We start from the raw sequence: 16,357 nt of genomic DNA on the forward strand, positions 1-16,357 counted from the left end.
CCCCTCAGCACACGGCTTGTTAAGGGGGCACCTGCAGGGAAGGAGAAGTGAACAGCGCCAGCAGGGGACTCCAGGAGAGGAGGTAAGGGATTGATCGCTTTTTGCCATGACTAACACCTTATTGGTCGAAACGCGTTTTTTTTTGTTTTTTTTTTTGGGCTGTATGTTACTTTGCCGAATAAAAGAAACACTGCTTGCTGATAAGCAGGAAAAATTTCACGACAAGGATGTGCATTTGACTTTAAACTTTTTAACAGATGCATAGACAAGCTAGGTGCAATGGAAATGAAGAAGTAGCTTAAAGGAGACTAGTAAGGTTTTGGGTCAGTTTTATGTCTTACCTTTACATTTTTTCGGTTTGATTTTTTGCCAACAGTTTACATCTTTATTTTTGTAATAAATACATAAAATCTGTATTTTATACAGGGTCACTGGCGTAGTGTGGGCAGGGGTGGTTGCCCCGGGTAAAAAATGAGGCTAAGTCCTGGAGCACAATGCTGGCACTTGACTCACAGTTTTACCCGGCAGGGGTGTGCCAGTGCCGGTCACCCAGGGCACCTCTGAACTCAGCATCACTTACTCCTGACCCCTGAACCCTCTGCATTACTTACTCCTGATCCCTGAGCTCTGTGTCACTTACTCCTGTCCCCAGAACTCAACATCACTTACTCCTGACCCCTGAACCCTCTCTATCACTTACTACTGATGTTTGCAGTCTATGTCACTCATTCCTGACCACTGAACTCTCTCCATCACTTAAACCTGACCCATTAATTCTGCGTCACTTACTTCTGACCCTTGAACTCTGTGTCACTTAATCCTGACCCCTGAACTCTGTGTCACTTACTCCTGACCCCTGAACTCTGTTTCAGTTACTCCTGACCCCTGAACTTTGTATCACTTATTCCTGACCTTTGCACTCTATGCCACTTACTCCTGACCTTTGCGCTCTATGTCACTTACTCCTGACCCTTAACTCTCTCCATTACTTACACCTGACCCATTAATCCTGTGCCACTTGCTCCTGACATCTGCACCCTGCGTGACTTACTCCTAATGCCCCGTACACACGGTCGGACTTTGTTCGGACATTCTGACAACAAAATCCATGGATTTTTTCCGACGGATGTTGGCTCAAACTTGTCTTGCATACACACGGTCACACAAAGTGTGACGTAAAACACGTACGTCGGGACTAAAACGCGGTGACGTAAAACACGTACGTCGGGACTATAAACGGGGCAGTGGCCAATAGCTTTCATCTCTTAATTTATTCTGAGCAATGCGTGGCACTTTGTCCGTCGGATTTGTGTACACACGATCGGAATTTCCGACAACGGATTTTGTTGTCGGAAAATTTTATATCCTGCTCTCAAACTTTGTGTGTCGGAAAATCCGATGGAAAATGTCCGATGGAGCCCACACACGGTCGGAATTTCCGACAACACGCTCCGATCGGAAATTTTCCATCGGAAAATCCGACCGTGTGTACGGGGCATAACTTCTGAACTCTGTGTCACTTACTCCTGACCTCTGAACTCTGTATCACTTACTCCTGAACTCCGTGTCACTTATTCCTGATCTCTGAACTCTGTATCACTTACTCCTGAACTCCGTGTCACTTATTCCTGATCTCTGAACTCTGTATCACTTACTCCTGAACTCCGTGTCACTTACTCCTGATCTCTGAACTCTGCGTCACTTACTCCTGATCTCTGAACACCGTGTCACTTACTCCTGATCTCTGAACACCGTGTCACTTACTCCTGATCTCTGAACTCTGTGTCACTTACTCCTGATCTCTGAACTCTGTGTCACTTACTCCTAACTTCTGAACACTGCGTCACTTAGTCCTGACCTCTGAACTCTGCGTCACTTAGTCCTGACCTCTGAACTCTGTGTCACTTACTCCTAACTTCTGAACTCTGCGTCGCTTACTCCTGATCTCTGGACTCTGTGTCACTTACTCCTGACCCCTGAACTCTGCATCACTTACTCCTAACTTCTGAACTCTGCATCACTTACTCCTGACCCCTGAACTCTGCATCACTTACTCCTAACTTCTGAACTCTGCATCACTTACTCCTGACCTCTGAACTCTGCATCACTTACTCCTGACCTCTGAACTCTGTGTCATTTACTCCTGCCCTCTGAACTCTGTGTCACTTAATCATGACCTCTGAACTCCACATCACTTACTCCTCTCCTTGAATCTTCTCTATCACTTACTTCTGACCCCTGAACTCTGTTTCAGTTACTGCTGACCCCTGAACTCTGTGTCACTTACTCCTGACCTTTGCACTCTGTCACTTATTCCTGACCCTGAACTCTCTCCATCACTTACACCTGATCCATTAATCCTGTGCCACTTGCTCTTGACCTCTGCACTCATTTACTCCTGACCCCTGAACTCTGTGTCACTTACTCCTGACCTCTGTGTCACTTACTCCTGATCTCTGAACTCTGCGTCACTTACTCCTGACCTCTGACCTCTGTGTCACTTACTCCTAACTTCTGAACTCTGCGTCACTTACTCCTGACCTCTACATCACTTACTCCTCCCCTGAATCTTCTCTATCACTTACTCCTGACCCCTGAACTCTCTCCATCACTTACACCTGACCCATTAATTCTGTGTCACTTACTTCTAACTTCTGAACTCTACATCACTTGCTCCTGACCCCTGAACTCTCTCCATCACTTACACCTGACTCATTAATTCTCTATCACTTACTCCTGACCCCTGAACTCTGCATCACTTGCTCCTGACGTAGAGAGACTTTGCAGAAAGATGTCACTGGAGCAAATCTTTGTTCCCTGTCCTCCTGGAATGTCTTGTTGTGCGTGTTGGTTTCCCCTTTTCCCGGCCTGTCCGACTGCAATACCGGATAAGGGTCTGGTGTGAAGTTTTGGGGGACCTCATGCTTTTTTTGATTGGGATTCCCGCTTAAAATCCATACGGGACATTTTTAATATTTCACTTACAGCATTCAAAAATTGGTGCTTCCCACCAGACGGCATAAAAAATGCATTTTTGCTTTAGTACATGTGCCCCAGGGCAGTGCCTGGCCTCCTGCCATTTGTTTCACAATTCTGTACTGTGGTACTGAGTGTATAAGGCTGCCATGGACTGTGGTACTGAGTATATAAGACTGCTGTGGACTGTGGTACTGAGTATATAAGACTGCTGTGGACTGTGGTACTGAGTGTATAAGACAGCTGTGGACTGTGGTACTGAGTGTATAAGACTGCTATGGACTGTTGTACTGAGTGTATAAGGCTGATGTGGACTGTGGTACTGAATATATAAGAATGCTGTGGACTGTGGTACTGAATATATAAGACTGCTGCGGACTGTGGTACTTAGTGTATAAAGCTGCTGTGGACTGTGGCACAGAGTATATAAGGCTGCTGTGGACTGTGGTATGGAGTGTATAGGACTGCTGTGGACTGTGGTACTGAATATATAAGACTGCTGCGGACTGTGGTACTGAGTATATAAGACTACTGTGAACTGTAGTATTTGGTGTATAAGACTAGTGGATTGTGGCACTTGATGTATAAGACTAGTGGACTGAAGTACTTGGTGTATAAGGCTAGTGGACAGTGGTACTTGGTGTATAAGACTAGTGGACTGTGGTACTTGGTGTATAAGACTAGCGGACTGTGGTACTGAGTGTATAAGACTATTAGACTGTGGTCCTTGGTGTATAAGACTATTGGACTGTGGTACTTGGTGTAAAAGACTATTGGACTGTGGTACTTGGTGTAAAAGACTATTGGACTGTGGTACTTGGTGTAAAAGACTATTGGACTGTGGTACTTGGTGTAAAAGACTATTGGACTGTGGTCCTTGGTGTAAAAGACTATTGGACTGTAGTACTTGCTGTAAAAGACTATTGGACTGTGGACTGTAGTACTTGGCGTATAAAACTAGTGGACTGTGGTACTTGGTGTAAAAGACTATTGGACTGTGGTACTTGGCGTATAAAACTAGTGGACTATGGTACTTGATGTATAAGACTAGTGGACTGTGGTACTTGGTGTAAAAGACTATTGGACTGTGGTACTTGGCGTATAAAACTAGTGGACTATGGTACTTGGTGTATAAGACCAGTGGACTGTGGTACTTAGTGTAAATGACTATTGGACTGTGGTACTTGGTGTAAAAGACTATTGGACTGTGGTCCTTGGTGTAAAAGACTATTGGACTGTGGTACTTGGCGTATAAAACTAGTGGACTGTGGTACCTGGTGTAAAAGACTATTGGACTGTGGTACTTGGTGTAAGAGACTATTGGACTGTGGTACTTGGTGTAAGAGACTATTGGACTGTGGTACTTGGTGTAAGAGACTATTGGACTGTGGTACTTGGCGTATAAAACTAGTGGACTGTGGTACCTGGTGTAAAAGACTATTGGACTGTGGTACTTGGTGTTTAAGACTGCTACGGACAGTGGTGAGGAATGCATAGGACTAGTGGACTGTGATACTGAGTATACTGTTTAGGACCGCTGTGGACCGTAGTACTGAGTGTATAAGACTGCTGAGGACTGTCTGTGGGATGTCTGTACAGGTTTGCCGTGGACTGAATCTGGGACATGGTCTCTTTCAATACTGTTAATGGCACAGAAAGGCAAATAGTGTGCATGTCCACCCACTCTTAGCTTTCGACCTTTGTCTGGACTGGAGGAAGGGTCTGTGTTTTTCGTGTCGGACATTGGGTGGTGTATAGTTCCGCAGTGATGAATAGCTTTGATGAAGGCCTCTGATTCAAGGAGGCGCACGGGACATAACTACCGAATGACTTTGTTTTCCTTGTATCATCTGCCTTCCCGTGGTGCTTGCCATCTCCCTCCGAGCCTCAGCAGACTGCTGTACTGTGCAAAGCAATTTTCCGGGAAGGAAGAATCTTCTATTAGGTCCTGAGGCGTAGTGTTGGCCTCCAGCTAGGTTAGAGGAAAGCCGCAATTCATTTGTTTTCATTTTCGAGACGGAATGAGGATTTCTCCCTCCAAACTGATGAACAGCGGGCAAAATAAATGCGATTTTATTTTTTAAATTTTTTTTTTTGGATTCAGTCTGCCTTTTTTTTAATATAGCGAGGAAAAATAGAAAGAAAAATAACTCAGAGATGTGAGAAGTAATATCATACAATGTTCACGGCCTTCAAGTCAGAAGATTGTAGAAAAGATAAATTGTTTTACCCACAAGAGTACCGAGCTCAGAGATTTGTTAGCATTTGATTCCCAAACTTACACCCATCCCTCACACATTAGAGTCGGATCAAACAATCGATGTACAATGGTGCTTCGATCGTTCGAAAACTATAATTTGCATACCTGAGAACTTGTCGGCTTTCGCCTGGAGTCTCCAGATTTTTAATAAAGGCTAGTTCAGCCAGGCCACTGGGGGTGTGTGTGTGTGTGGGGGGGGGGGGGGGTAAAAGCAGGTAGTTACGCTGCAATTTTACTACCCCAAACCACTCACCTAAAAAATGCAGCTGCTCTGGACAGGATTCTTTTTCTTCCTCTGTCTAACTCTCCTGAAATACTCTGTGCTGCTGGAGGATTGTGCTTCTTCCGCTATCCGACTCTCATCTCCTGAAATACTCTGCTCTGCTGGAGGACTCTGCTCCTTCCGCTATCTACTCTCATCTCCTGAAATACTCTGCACTGCTAGTGGACTCTACTCCTTCTGCTATCTAACGCTCATCTCCTGAAATACTCTGCTCTGCTGGAGGACTCTGCTCCTTCCGCTATCCAACTCTCCTCTCCTAAAATACTTTGTGCTCTGCTGGAGGACTCTGCTCCTTCTAACTCTCCTCTCCTGAAATACTCTGCTCTGCTGGAGGACTCTGCTCCTTCCTCTATCTAACTCTCCTCTCCTGAAATACTCTGCTCTGCTGGAGGACTCTGCTCCTTCCTCTATCTAATGCTCCTCTCCTGAAATACTCTGCTCTGCTGGTGGTCTCTACTCCTTCCGCTATCTAACTCTCATCTCCTGAAATACTCTGCACTGCTGGAGGACTCTGCTCCTTCCGCTATCTACTCTCATCTCCTGAAATACTCTGCACTGCTGGTGGACTCTACTCCTTCCGCTATCCAACTCTCCTCTCCTAAAATACTTTGTGCTTTGCTGGAGGACTCTGCTCCTTCCTCTATCTAACACTCCTTTCCTGAAATACTCTGCTCTGCTGGAGGACTCTGCTCCTTCCGCTATCCAACTCTCCTCTCCTAAAATACTTTGTGCTCTGCTGGAGGACTCTGCTCCTTCTAACTCTCCTCTCCTGAAATACTCTGCTCTGCTGGGGGACTCTGCTCCTTCCTCTATCTAACGCTCCTCTCCTGAAATACTCTGCTCTGCTGGAGGACTCTGCTCCTTTCTCTACCCAACTCTCCTCTCCTCAAATACTCTGTACTGCTGGAGGACTCTGCTTCTTCCTCTATCTAACTCTCCTCTCCTGAAATACTCTGCTCTGCTGGAGGACTCTGCTTCTTCCTCTATCTAACTCTCATCTCCTGAAATACTCTGCACATTTGGAGGACTCTTCTTCTCCTATCTAAACTCTCCTCTCCTAAAATAATCTGCACTGCTGGAGGACTCTGCTCCTTCCCCCATCTAACTCTCCTCTCCTGAAATACTCTGCTCTCCTTGAGGACTCTGCTCCTTCCTCTATCTAACTCTCCTCTCCTGAAATACTCTGCACTGCTGGAGGACTCTTCTCCTGCCTCTAACTCTCCTCTCCTGAAATGCTCTGCACACTTGGAGGACTCTTCCTCTCCTATCTAAACTCTCCTCTCCAAAAATAATCTGCACTGCTGGAGGACTCTACTCCTTTCTCTAACTCTTCTCTCCTAAAATACTCTGCACTGCTGGACCGCTCTGCTCTTTCCTCTGTCTAGCTCTCCTCTCCTGATATCCTCTGCACTACCAGAGGACTCTAAACAATCCATTCAATTTGTATCCAGTTAGGCGGGCGCCAGTACTTCCTAACTGTTTTTATATCGATGCTATGGATTGCTGATTTCTGTGTTACTGACCTTCTCGTTGTTTTTTAGTGTAGGAGAGCTGAACTCCATGGAGAACCCTAAAAGGGCATCAAATACCTCTGATATCAACCCTTCCAGTGGGCTGCTGAAACACCTACCCAGTGCCTGAAACCATGTCAGGTTTATAGCATAGTGCATTGCAATACAGTGTGATTGGCTCACAATTCAGATACCCACAGTATCATATTGATAAATCTGCTGTGCAATTGATCAGAATTTAAAGACAGATTTCAGACGGTGCTAACCATAGTTTTTGTAAACAAACACATGTCTGGACTAAAGGTTTTTCAATTTCATAGAGCTTTAATATGTGTTGTGAATGAAATAGGTGTATGTATGATCATAGCTACCCTACAGGCCCATCAGAGCTGTGGAGGGCCAGGGATAGAAAACTCGGGAACTGTGGCTGTATAAAACAACATACAGTATCTCACAAAAGTGAGTACACGCCTCAAATTTTTGTAAATATTTTATTCTATCTTTTCATGTGACAACACTGAAGAAATGACACTTTGCTACAATGTAAAGTAGTGAGTGTACAGCTTGTATAACAGTGTAAATTTGCTGTCCCCTCAAAATAACTCAACACGCAGCCATTAATGTCTAAACCTCTGGCAACAAAAAGTGAGTACAACCCTTAAGTGAAAAATGTCTAAATTGGGCCCAATTAGCCATTTTCCCTCCCCGGTGTCATGTGATTTGTTAGTGTTACAAGGTCTCAGGTGTGAATGGGGAGCAGGTGTGTTAAATTTGGTGTTATCGCTCTCACTCTCTCATACTGGTCACTGGAAGTTCAACATGGCACCTCATGGCAAAGAACTCTCTGAGGATCTGAAAAAAAGAATTGTTGCTCTACATAAAGATGGCCTAGGCTATAAGAAGATTGCCAAGGCCCCGAAACTGAGCTGCAGCATGGTGGCCAAGACCATACAACAGTTTAACAGGACAGGTTCCACTCAGAACAGGCCTCGCCATGGCCGACCAAAGAAGTTGAGTGCATGTGCTCAGCATCATATCCAGAGGTTGTCTTTGGGAAATAGACATATGAGTGCTGCCAGCATTGCTGCAGAGGTTGAAGGGGTGGGGGGGTCAGCCTGTCAGTGCTCAGACCATACGCCGCACACTGCATCAAATTGGTCTGCATGGCTGTCGTCCCAGAAGGAAGCCTCTTCTAAAGGTGATGCACAAGAAAGCCCGCAAACAGTTTGCTGAAGACAAGCAGACTAAGGACATGGATTACTGGAACCATGTCCTGTGGTCTGATGAGACCAAGATAAACGTATTTGGTTCAGATGGTGTGAAGTGTGTGTGGTGGCAACCAGGTGAGGAGTACAAAGACAAGTGTGTCTTGCCTACAGTCAAGCATGGTGGTGGGAGTGTCATGGTCTGGGGCTGCATGAGTGCTGCCGGCACTGGGGAGCCACAGTTCATTGAGGGAACCATGAATGCCAACATGTACTGTGACATACTGAAGCAGAGCATGATCCCCTCCCTTCGGAGACTTGTCTGCAGGGCAGTATTCCAACGTGATAACGACCCCAAACCCACCTCTAAGACGACCACTGCCTTGCTAAAGAATCTGAGGGTAAAGGTGATGGACTGATCAAGCACGTCTTCAGACCTAAACCCTATTGAGCGTCTGTGGGGCATCCTCAAAGGGAAGGTGGAGGAGCACAAGGTCTCTAACATCCACCAGCTCCGTGATGTCATCATGGAGGAGTAGAAGAGGACTTTAGTGGTAACCTGTGAAGCTCTGGTGAACTCCATGCCCAAGAAGGTTAAGGCAGTGCTGGAAAATAATGGTGGCCACACAAAATATTGACACTTTGGGCCCAATTTGGACATTTTCACTTAGGGGTGTACTCACTTTTGTTGCCAGCGGTTTAGACCTTAATGGCTGTGTGTTTGAGTTATTTTGAGGGGACAGCCAATTTACACTGTTATGCCGCGTACACACAGTCGGACTTTCCGACATAAAATGTGCGATCAGAGCTTTTTGTTAGGAATTCCGATTGTGTGTAGGCTCCATCGGACAGTTTCCATCAGAATTTCCGTCGCACAAAATTTGAGATCTTGTTCTCAAATTTTCCGACAACAAAATCCGTTCGCGTAAATTCAGATCGTGTGTACACAATTCCGACACACAAAAAGTGCCATGCATGCTCAGAATCAAGCAGAAGAGCCGCGCTGGCTATTGAACTTCATTTTTCTCGGCTCGTCGTAAGTGTTGTACGTCACCGCGTTCTTGACGTTCGGAATTTCAGACAAGATTTGTGTGACCGTGTGTATGCAAGACAAGTTTGAGCCAACATCCGTCTGAAAAAATCCTTGGATTTTGTTGTCGGAATGTCCGATCAATGTCCGATCGTGTGTACGGGGCAATATACAAGCTGTACACTCACTACTTTACATTGTAGCAAACTGTCATTTCTTCAGTGTTGTCACATGAAAAGATAGAATAAAATATTTACAAAAAATGTGAGGGGTGTACTCACTTTTGTGAGATACTGTAGTTGACTGAATGAAGCTTGGAACCCCAGCTTATGTCTAGTACACACTACTAAAAAATCAGACAAACGAGCAATCACATTTTTCCGTGTCCTCGCCCCATGTTGAAAAATAAAATGAATAAAATGGTACGAAAATTCTTGAACGACAGAGGACATCTTCCTACGTACGTAGCTACGGACATGTCCCTTCAGAAACAGTCCATATCGGCTCTCGAAAGCAGTGCACTAACAAACAGAAAATTGAACAATTGTTCCAAATATGGATACTTTTGTCCAGTTTTCCAATAGTGTGTACAAGGCTTAACCCCAGCTTGGGTGGAAAATGAAGCTTGGAACTCCAGTTTGGATGGAGAACTAGATGTACAGAAGTCAGTAAGACCTGTAACCATCCCATATGCACCCAGTACAAAAAAAATCACAGTTTTTACAAGACTGCAAAGAAGACCTGTCACTTTGTAGATATGTTTTTTTCTCACATTGATGTAAGTTATGAAGTCGTGAATATATTTTATTGGTCAATAACTGTTTATTTCACAGCTCCTTCCACTGGCCTGAGACTTGGTGTTGTGTTAGGTATGTTATCTCCATTTTGAAATGTCATTCCTACCTATCTACGAAGGTTCTCATTTATCCAGGTCATAGTATAGTTGGTAGTTGTTAGTCACATTCAGCTGGACTTGTTCTGTAATTTTGAATATGTTTCGTAGCATTTCCAAGACCCTTCTTCAGTTCTAATGGAGTTCCAAGAGGGATATTTTCCTGACATTCAATAGAGCTGAAGAAGTGGCTTGGGAAGACTAGGGCAAACCACGGGCCAGTAGGGGAGGGGTCAGCCAGTGTGGTCTCCCCGGGTGCGCCGTCCCGAGTGTGCTGGGTCCGATACCCCAGCCCACTGCTGCCAGCCCGCTGACAGCTGAATGTAATGAAAACTTCAGGAAAAAAAAAATGCGTGGGGGTCCCCCCCAATCCATACCAGGCCCTTCAGGTCTAGTATGTATTTTGATGGGAACCCCCATGCCAAAATAAAAAATAAAAAAACGGCGTTGAGGTCCCCTCCAAGATCCATATCAGACCCTTACCTGAGCATGCAACCTGGCAGGCCAGGAAAGGGGGAAGACGAGCGAGCATCTTCCCCCCTCCAGGCCACATGCCTGGGACCCCCACTCTGTTTTTTTCTGAAATTTTCATTACTGGCAATTGTTTCATTTAATTCAGCTGTCAGCCGATGACTCATCCTTTGTTAAGGACGTAGCGGCCCACTTGCTGGTCCACTCCTTGACAACCAGCTGGTTGTTAGGGACACCGGCGGCCGCCGCTCCTTATTAATGCTAGTGCTCCTAAAAAACTTTTTTAAAAATGTTCCTAAATACTGCAAAAACAGCAGCAAAAAGACTAATATTAGCGTTTTTTTATACAGCGTGTGTTCTAGCGGTTTTGGAGCTGCTAGTGTGCATGGAGCCCAAAAGTCCACGTGTTAGGAAGCGCAAATTATTTGGCTTGCCCCAGAAGCTGACAACCCACTGGCCATGGTTGCTGGTGTCCCTGTTTTTTTTTGGGGGGGGTGCAAGGAACTGGTCTTGCCTAGGGCGCAAAATAGTCTAGCACCGGCCCTGTTACTAGTTATTCCTACAAGGCATTTGCCCATCTATTGGCCACTGCTGTGAATAGGAAAATGTCCCTTAGGGGAGGACTGGAGAGTGGCTCGTAATACAACATCATATGCAGGAAGTGCATCTACTAGGATAGTTGGTGGATTTTAGAAGAAAGACTGCTCTAAAATGGACACCATAGGCCTAACCAGTCCAAACAATCCAGTAGCTATCAAAATAACCATTCTTGGCAAACAGAGAATATTATATAAGGTGCATCAAATTGACTGATGAATATTTTAATATGATAAGTCTTCTTTAAGTGTATCTCAAGGCAAAACATTGTTTGAGTTTGGATAGATTAGGGAAAGAATTGAAGCTCTGCCAAGTTTTACTGGTCTCTGTGGTGCCCATGGGGAGATTCCTGTGCCAATGAAAGGTCATCTCCAAGAAGGGCCACAGACATCAATAATAAACACTTCTATTTAGTACAGTGGGGAGGTTTTAGAACCCCTGTTGGCGATTTATTGCTGTCTGTGTCCCCGTTGGAGATTTTCACTCAATTCTAAAAAAAAAAATTGGTTTAGGTATACCTCAGGTAAAGATGATGGACACCTGCTCCTCTGATAAAACCAATATAAATATCAAGTAAATGTTTAATTACTATAGGCCAGTTGAAATTGCAACTCAGATTTCAAATGACAATGTCAAACCCTATTGCATGTAGCATACGTGTCATATATTTACAAAATATAAGGAAAAGGGTATTGGATCATACATTAAAACAGCAGATTTAATTTTTTTTTTTACTTCTTAATACCACCCTTCTTTACTTCCCAGTTTTGCCAAATATTCACCAAGATGTCATCTATTTTAAGATAATGATTCGAGCTGTACTGCGTACATCCACTAGGCATGGTTCCAAAATACCAATGACATTGGTGAGGGCTTCTTAAATTATACTCTAAGGTGGAGGTTGACTTTGTGCCTTCGTAGTTCTAAATCAACTATGTGCATCATTCGACAAGTCTCAGATCTCATTTTGCTCATCCAGTTCGTTCATATCATTAGTAAAACTGTCATATTCAGCCGAACGTGTGGTCATCCCCAAGTACTGCCGCAGAAACTCACTAAACCTTTTCTGGTTGTTCCATTTCCTGGCTGATTTTCGAACACCTATGAAGCCACCGTAGCGCTTCTGAAGGTCTTTCGATGGGCCCATGAATTTCCTATAGCTGTATTTTCCCTTGACGAACCCCCCAAAGCGTTTAGACATGGCATTCGATGGATTTTGCAAGTCTCCGAATTCGTCGGGTCCAGTGGTCATCCCGAGCGCAGTTTCTCCACCTCCGATGCTGGTGTCTTCTTCTTGCTCGCGGATCAAATTACTAATTTTGGACAATCTCTTTTCATCCTTGATCTTACTCAAGTCAACCATTTTGGTGAGGTCATTCAGATGCTTAAAATTGGTGGGGAACTGGCTGTCCTGGAAAGGTTTGAAGTCTTCCTCAAAACTGTCCATGCTGAGCTGTATCGAGGACTTTATGAGGACTGTTTTGCATACGCCCCACATGGAACTGGAGTAGATTTTTCCTTCACACTCCACGATGCAGAGCTGTTGATGAAAAAACAAAAGAGTTATATAGATGTGGGCAGGGCATTGGCTTATTGATTGTTGGTTTTGCATTTTTTTTATATACATTTAAAAGGGGTCCTTCATGAGAAAGTGTAAATCCCCACACATATACCTTCTCTTGAAAAATTGTCTGGTTTTAGTCACTATAAATCACAGCTGTGGAAACACTTTGAGCCTATTTGCTTGTTTCAATGAGATACAGCTCTGCCCTTGACCAAAGCCATGCACCCTCAGATACAACAGAGCTTATTTTTTGGAAGGCCTATACTCAAATTTTAACATAGCCACATGTTATCAATTTGTGAGGAGGTGGATAAAAAAATAAAAAAGTGCCAAAACACTTACCTATCCTGTAGAAATGTGGCTTTGGTTTCCTGTGGTCCAGGTTCTGGTCATGTGGTCTTTAATAAAGGGGAAACTTTAGGGTTAGACTTTAGAGCAGGGTTTCTCAACCAGGGTTTCATGGAACTCTAGGGGTCCTCCAGAGGTTGCTAGGGGTTTTTTGAGTCATGAGCAATTTTTGCCTCTCAGATAAGTTCCCACTGACATCAATGATCTTTTTAGCTATCTGTAATGGGGTAATTATGCCCAATGACCACAAGTGTAAGGAGCATTCTTCCCACTGACCATCACACTAATGTATCATAAGTTGTAGATATAGTCATTTTTAGCAGGGGTTCCCTGAGACCAGAAAGCTATTTCAAGGGTTCCTCTGTGTTGAAAAGGTTGAGAAAGGCTGCTTTGGAGGCTTGGCTGCATGAATTCAGTTGAGGCCATGTAACCAATTAGCTCAATTAACAATGGGAATGCACACCTAGAAGGTACACAATGGGAGAGACATACTTAATAAACACATAACACATTAATAAACAGACTATAGCAGACCATCTGCTCTGAGTCTCACAGTCTAAAGCGATCAATTCTGGTTTGCGCAAATATGTACCTCGATCCTCCAGTTCCCAGAGTCTGTGTGTTTTGGGGAGACATGGACTTGAATCCAAAGCAAGACCACTCCAAGGGTCCCCCAGGCAAGAGTAGTGCTCCCTTAAAAGCCAGGGCCCATAGTCAGTAGGCAAGAGGCCATCCTGCAGTCCCCTCCAAAAGCCTGTTTGGGTTTGTCACAGCTCCCATTTCCTGATTACTGGTAGGGAGACAATTCAGCCTCTTCAAGTTTCTTCATGATCACAGCTGCTAGCAATAATTGCTTGTAAATTCCAACAGGCTGGATGTACCTAAGTTACTTGGGTACATTCAGCCTGCCCATACATGATTGGAACCAGCTGAGATTGAGCCGTTTATGGCCAGCTTAAGTCTGTGGGGGCAATACTGTCTAGAAGGTAAGAACTGCAACAAAAGCTTTCTTTGATTGTTTTACATTGTGCTGGGCAATGGATTTTAAGTGAATGGCACAAGAGAGGCATCTTATTGAGGAAAGGTTCTATTTAATGTAGAACTTCAATAATATGTAACAAAAATAAAATGTTGATCCGTACTGTACATACCTTGTAAAAAAATAATGGCAATTGCTACTTAATTTCTTCACACTCCAGTGCTGTCACCTACTTCCTCCTCAGTTGGGCATGACATCATGCAGGCTGGGCTCACAGTATTTCAGGATTGAGCGGCGCTCACACACTATCACCTGAGCCCCGCTCAGTCTTGGAAGAATGTGTCCAGCTCCCCTGCCGCCACCAGGGGAAGAAGAAGAAGCTGCCGTGATGTCACCAGACCAAGTAGAGGACTGAATAATGTTTTTTTTAATAAAAACCACATTGGGGGTCTTTTGGGGTGGCGGGGAGATGGGAACAAGGGTCGAAATGCCTGGAGTTCAACTTTAATTTCTCATCCCAGAAAAGATGTTAATCAAGCTTCAGTTGGCGAAATTTCACCAAACCCAAAAACCCTCAATTTCACGAAAACCCAATCTCACCATCTTTTTTTCTTTTGCTTCAGCCTTTCTCAACCTTTTCAACAGAGAGGAACCCTTAATATAACTTTCTGGTCTCAGGGAACCCCTGCTAAAAAAATACTATATCTACAACTCATGATTCATTAGTGTGATGGTCAGTGAGAAGAATGCTCCCCACACTTGTCATGGGGAAGAATTATCTTACAGATAACTAAAAAGACGAATGGTGTCACTGGGAACTTATCTGAGAGTCAGGAATTGCCTATTGTTCAGGGAACCCCTAGCAACCTCTGGAGGAAACCCTAGAGATTCATGGGACCCTGGTTGAGAGACCCTGGCTTAGAGGATAATTTCTTCTGGGGAGGTGTATTTAAGATGCTTTAGGTAAAGTAGTTATCATGTGCCCAGTGAAGTGACTGGCCTCAGGTGATATACGGAGATAAAACAAATCCTCCTACATAAGTTGTACCTGTTTATCTGCTGAACTTTCTCCTCTACAAAATTACTGTATCTACAACTCATGATACATAGGTGTGTTGGTCAGTGAGAAGAATGCCCCACACACTTGTGGCCATTGGGAAAAATTACCCCCTTACAGATAGCTAAATAGATCAATGGTGTCAGTGGGAACTTATCTGAGAGTCAGAAATTGGTCAATGCTCAAGGAACCCCTAGCAACCTCTGGAGGAACCCTAGTTGAGAAACCCTGGCTTAGAGGGTAGATTTCTTCTGGGAAGATATTTTAGTTAAAAGTAGTTTTAAATTCTTACATGTGCCCAGTGAAGTGACCTCAGGCAATACACAGAGATGAAACAAATCCTTCTAAATGAGTAGTACCAGTTTATCTGTAGCCCCCTCTCCTCTACAGCCACTAAAAGTATAGAATTTACACAGCATTTCTTAGCTCCGGAAGGCAAGGGGTGGGATCTGATGTTACACACTGCTCATCATATAGCAGAGAGCTGAATGTAATTTGAGACCTGAGTGGGGGGAATGGACACCTCTCTTGAGTTGAAGAGTATTGATACCCAGTAAACAATTGTCATACATAAGGTATTCTAATAAAAGCAGAAGCTGTTTAGAGGAAGCAGAGAAGTGATTTCAATCACGAAGCAGAACTGTACTCGTTTGTAGACCCAATCCCTTCACCATGTTAGACGTCAAGTTTCTTGGCATGTCGCCCAGATTGAGGATGATTACCCCCAGGGTACACAGAGCGTACTTTTGGAAGACTCTGTTCTGTGGTAACCTCTACATACTGAAAATTGCTTTGTCTGAACTTTGTATCAGAAGCAGGATTACTCACTGAAACACCAGAATAACAATGGACCATTAATCCATTTACTGCGTGGACCTTGCCGAGAAAAGGTATTTTTTTCGTACAGTCAAGATGTTCACAGGGTCAGTATGGCATTAACTTGTGCGATGGTCCGCGCTTCTTGCTCGACCCATTTAACTGTCATTAAGATGTAAAAAAAGAGCAACATTGCAATCACTGTCATTATAATGTAAAAGTAAGAGGAAGAAATTAAGCAGTTTAATGTCAAAAAGCACATCGTGGAGCCGTCTCAGCGCTCTGTTATTTAGACAGACAATCTGCCAGGGCAACTGTTCCAACATTCCTCTCTGTGTTTGTCAGACAGTAGGAAAGGATCAATTATC

At 44.2% G+C, this 16,357-nt stretch overlaps 1 protein-coding gene across 1 annotated transcript in view; it reads right to left on the reverse strand.

The window, feature by feature from the left end:
• Positions 1–11,788: 11,788 nt before the first annotated feature.
• Positions 11,789–16,357, reverse strand: part of PNOC (prepronociceptin) — a 159,071-nt gene continuing 154,502 nt past the window's right edge. The window contains exon 3 of the mRNA XM_073624859.1: positions 11,789–12,765. Coding sequence (XP_073480960.1) covers positions 12,181–12,765 — 585 coding nt within the window. The 3' untranslated portion in view covers positions 11,789–12,180. The remainder of the gene's footprint in view (positions 12,766–16,357) is intronic.

Source organism: Aquarana catesbeiana, linkage group LG04, assembly GCF_042186555.1.
Source record: "Aquarana catesbeiana isolate 2022-GZ linkage group LG04, ASM4218655v1, whole genome shotgun sequence".
Taxonomy (NCBI): domain Eukaryota; kingdom Metazoa; phylum Chordata; class Amphibia; order Anura; family Ranidae; genus Aquarana; species Aquarana catesbeiana.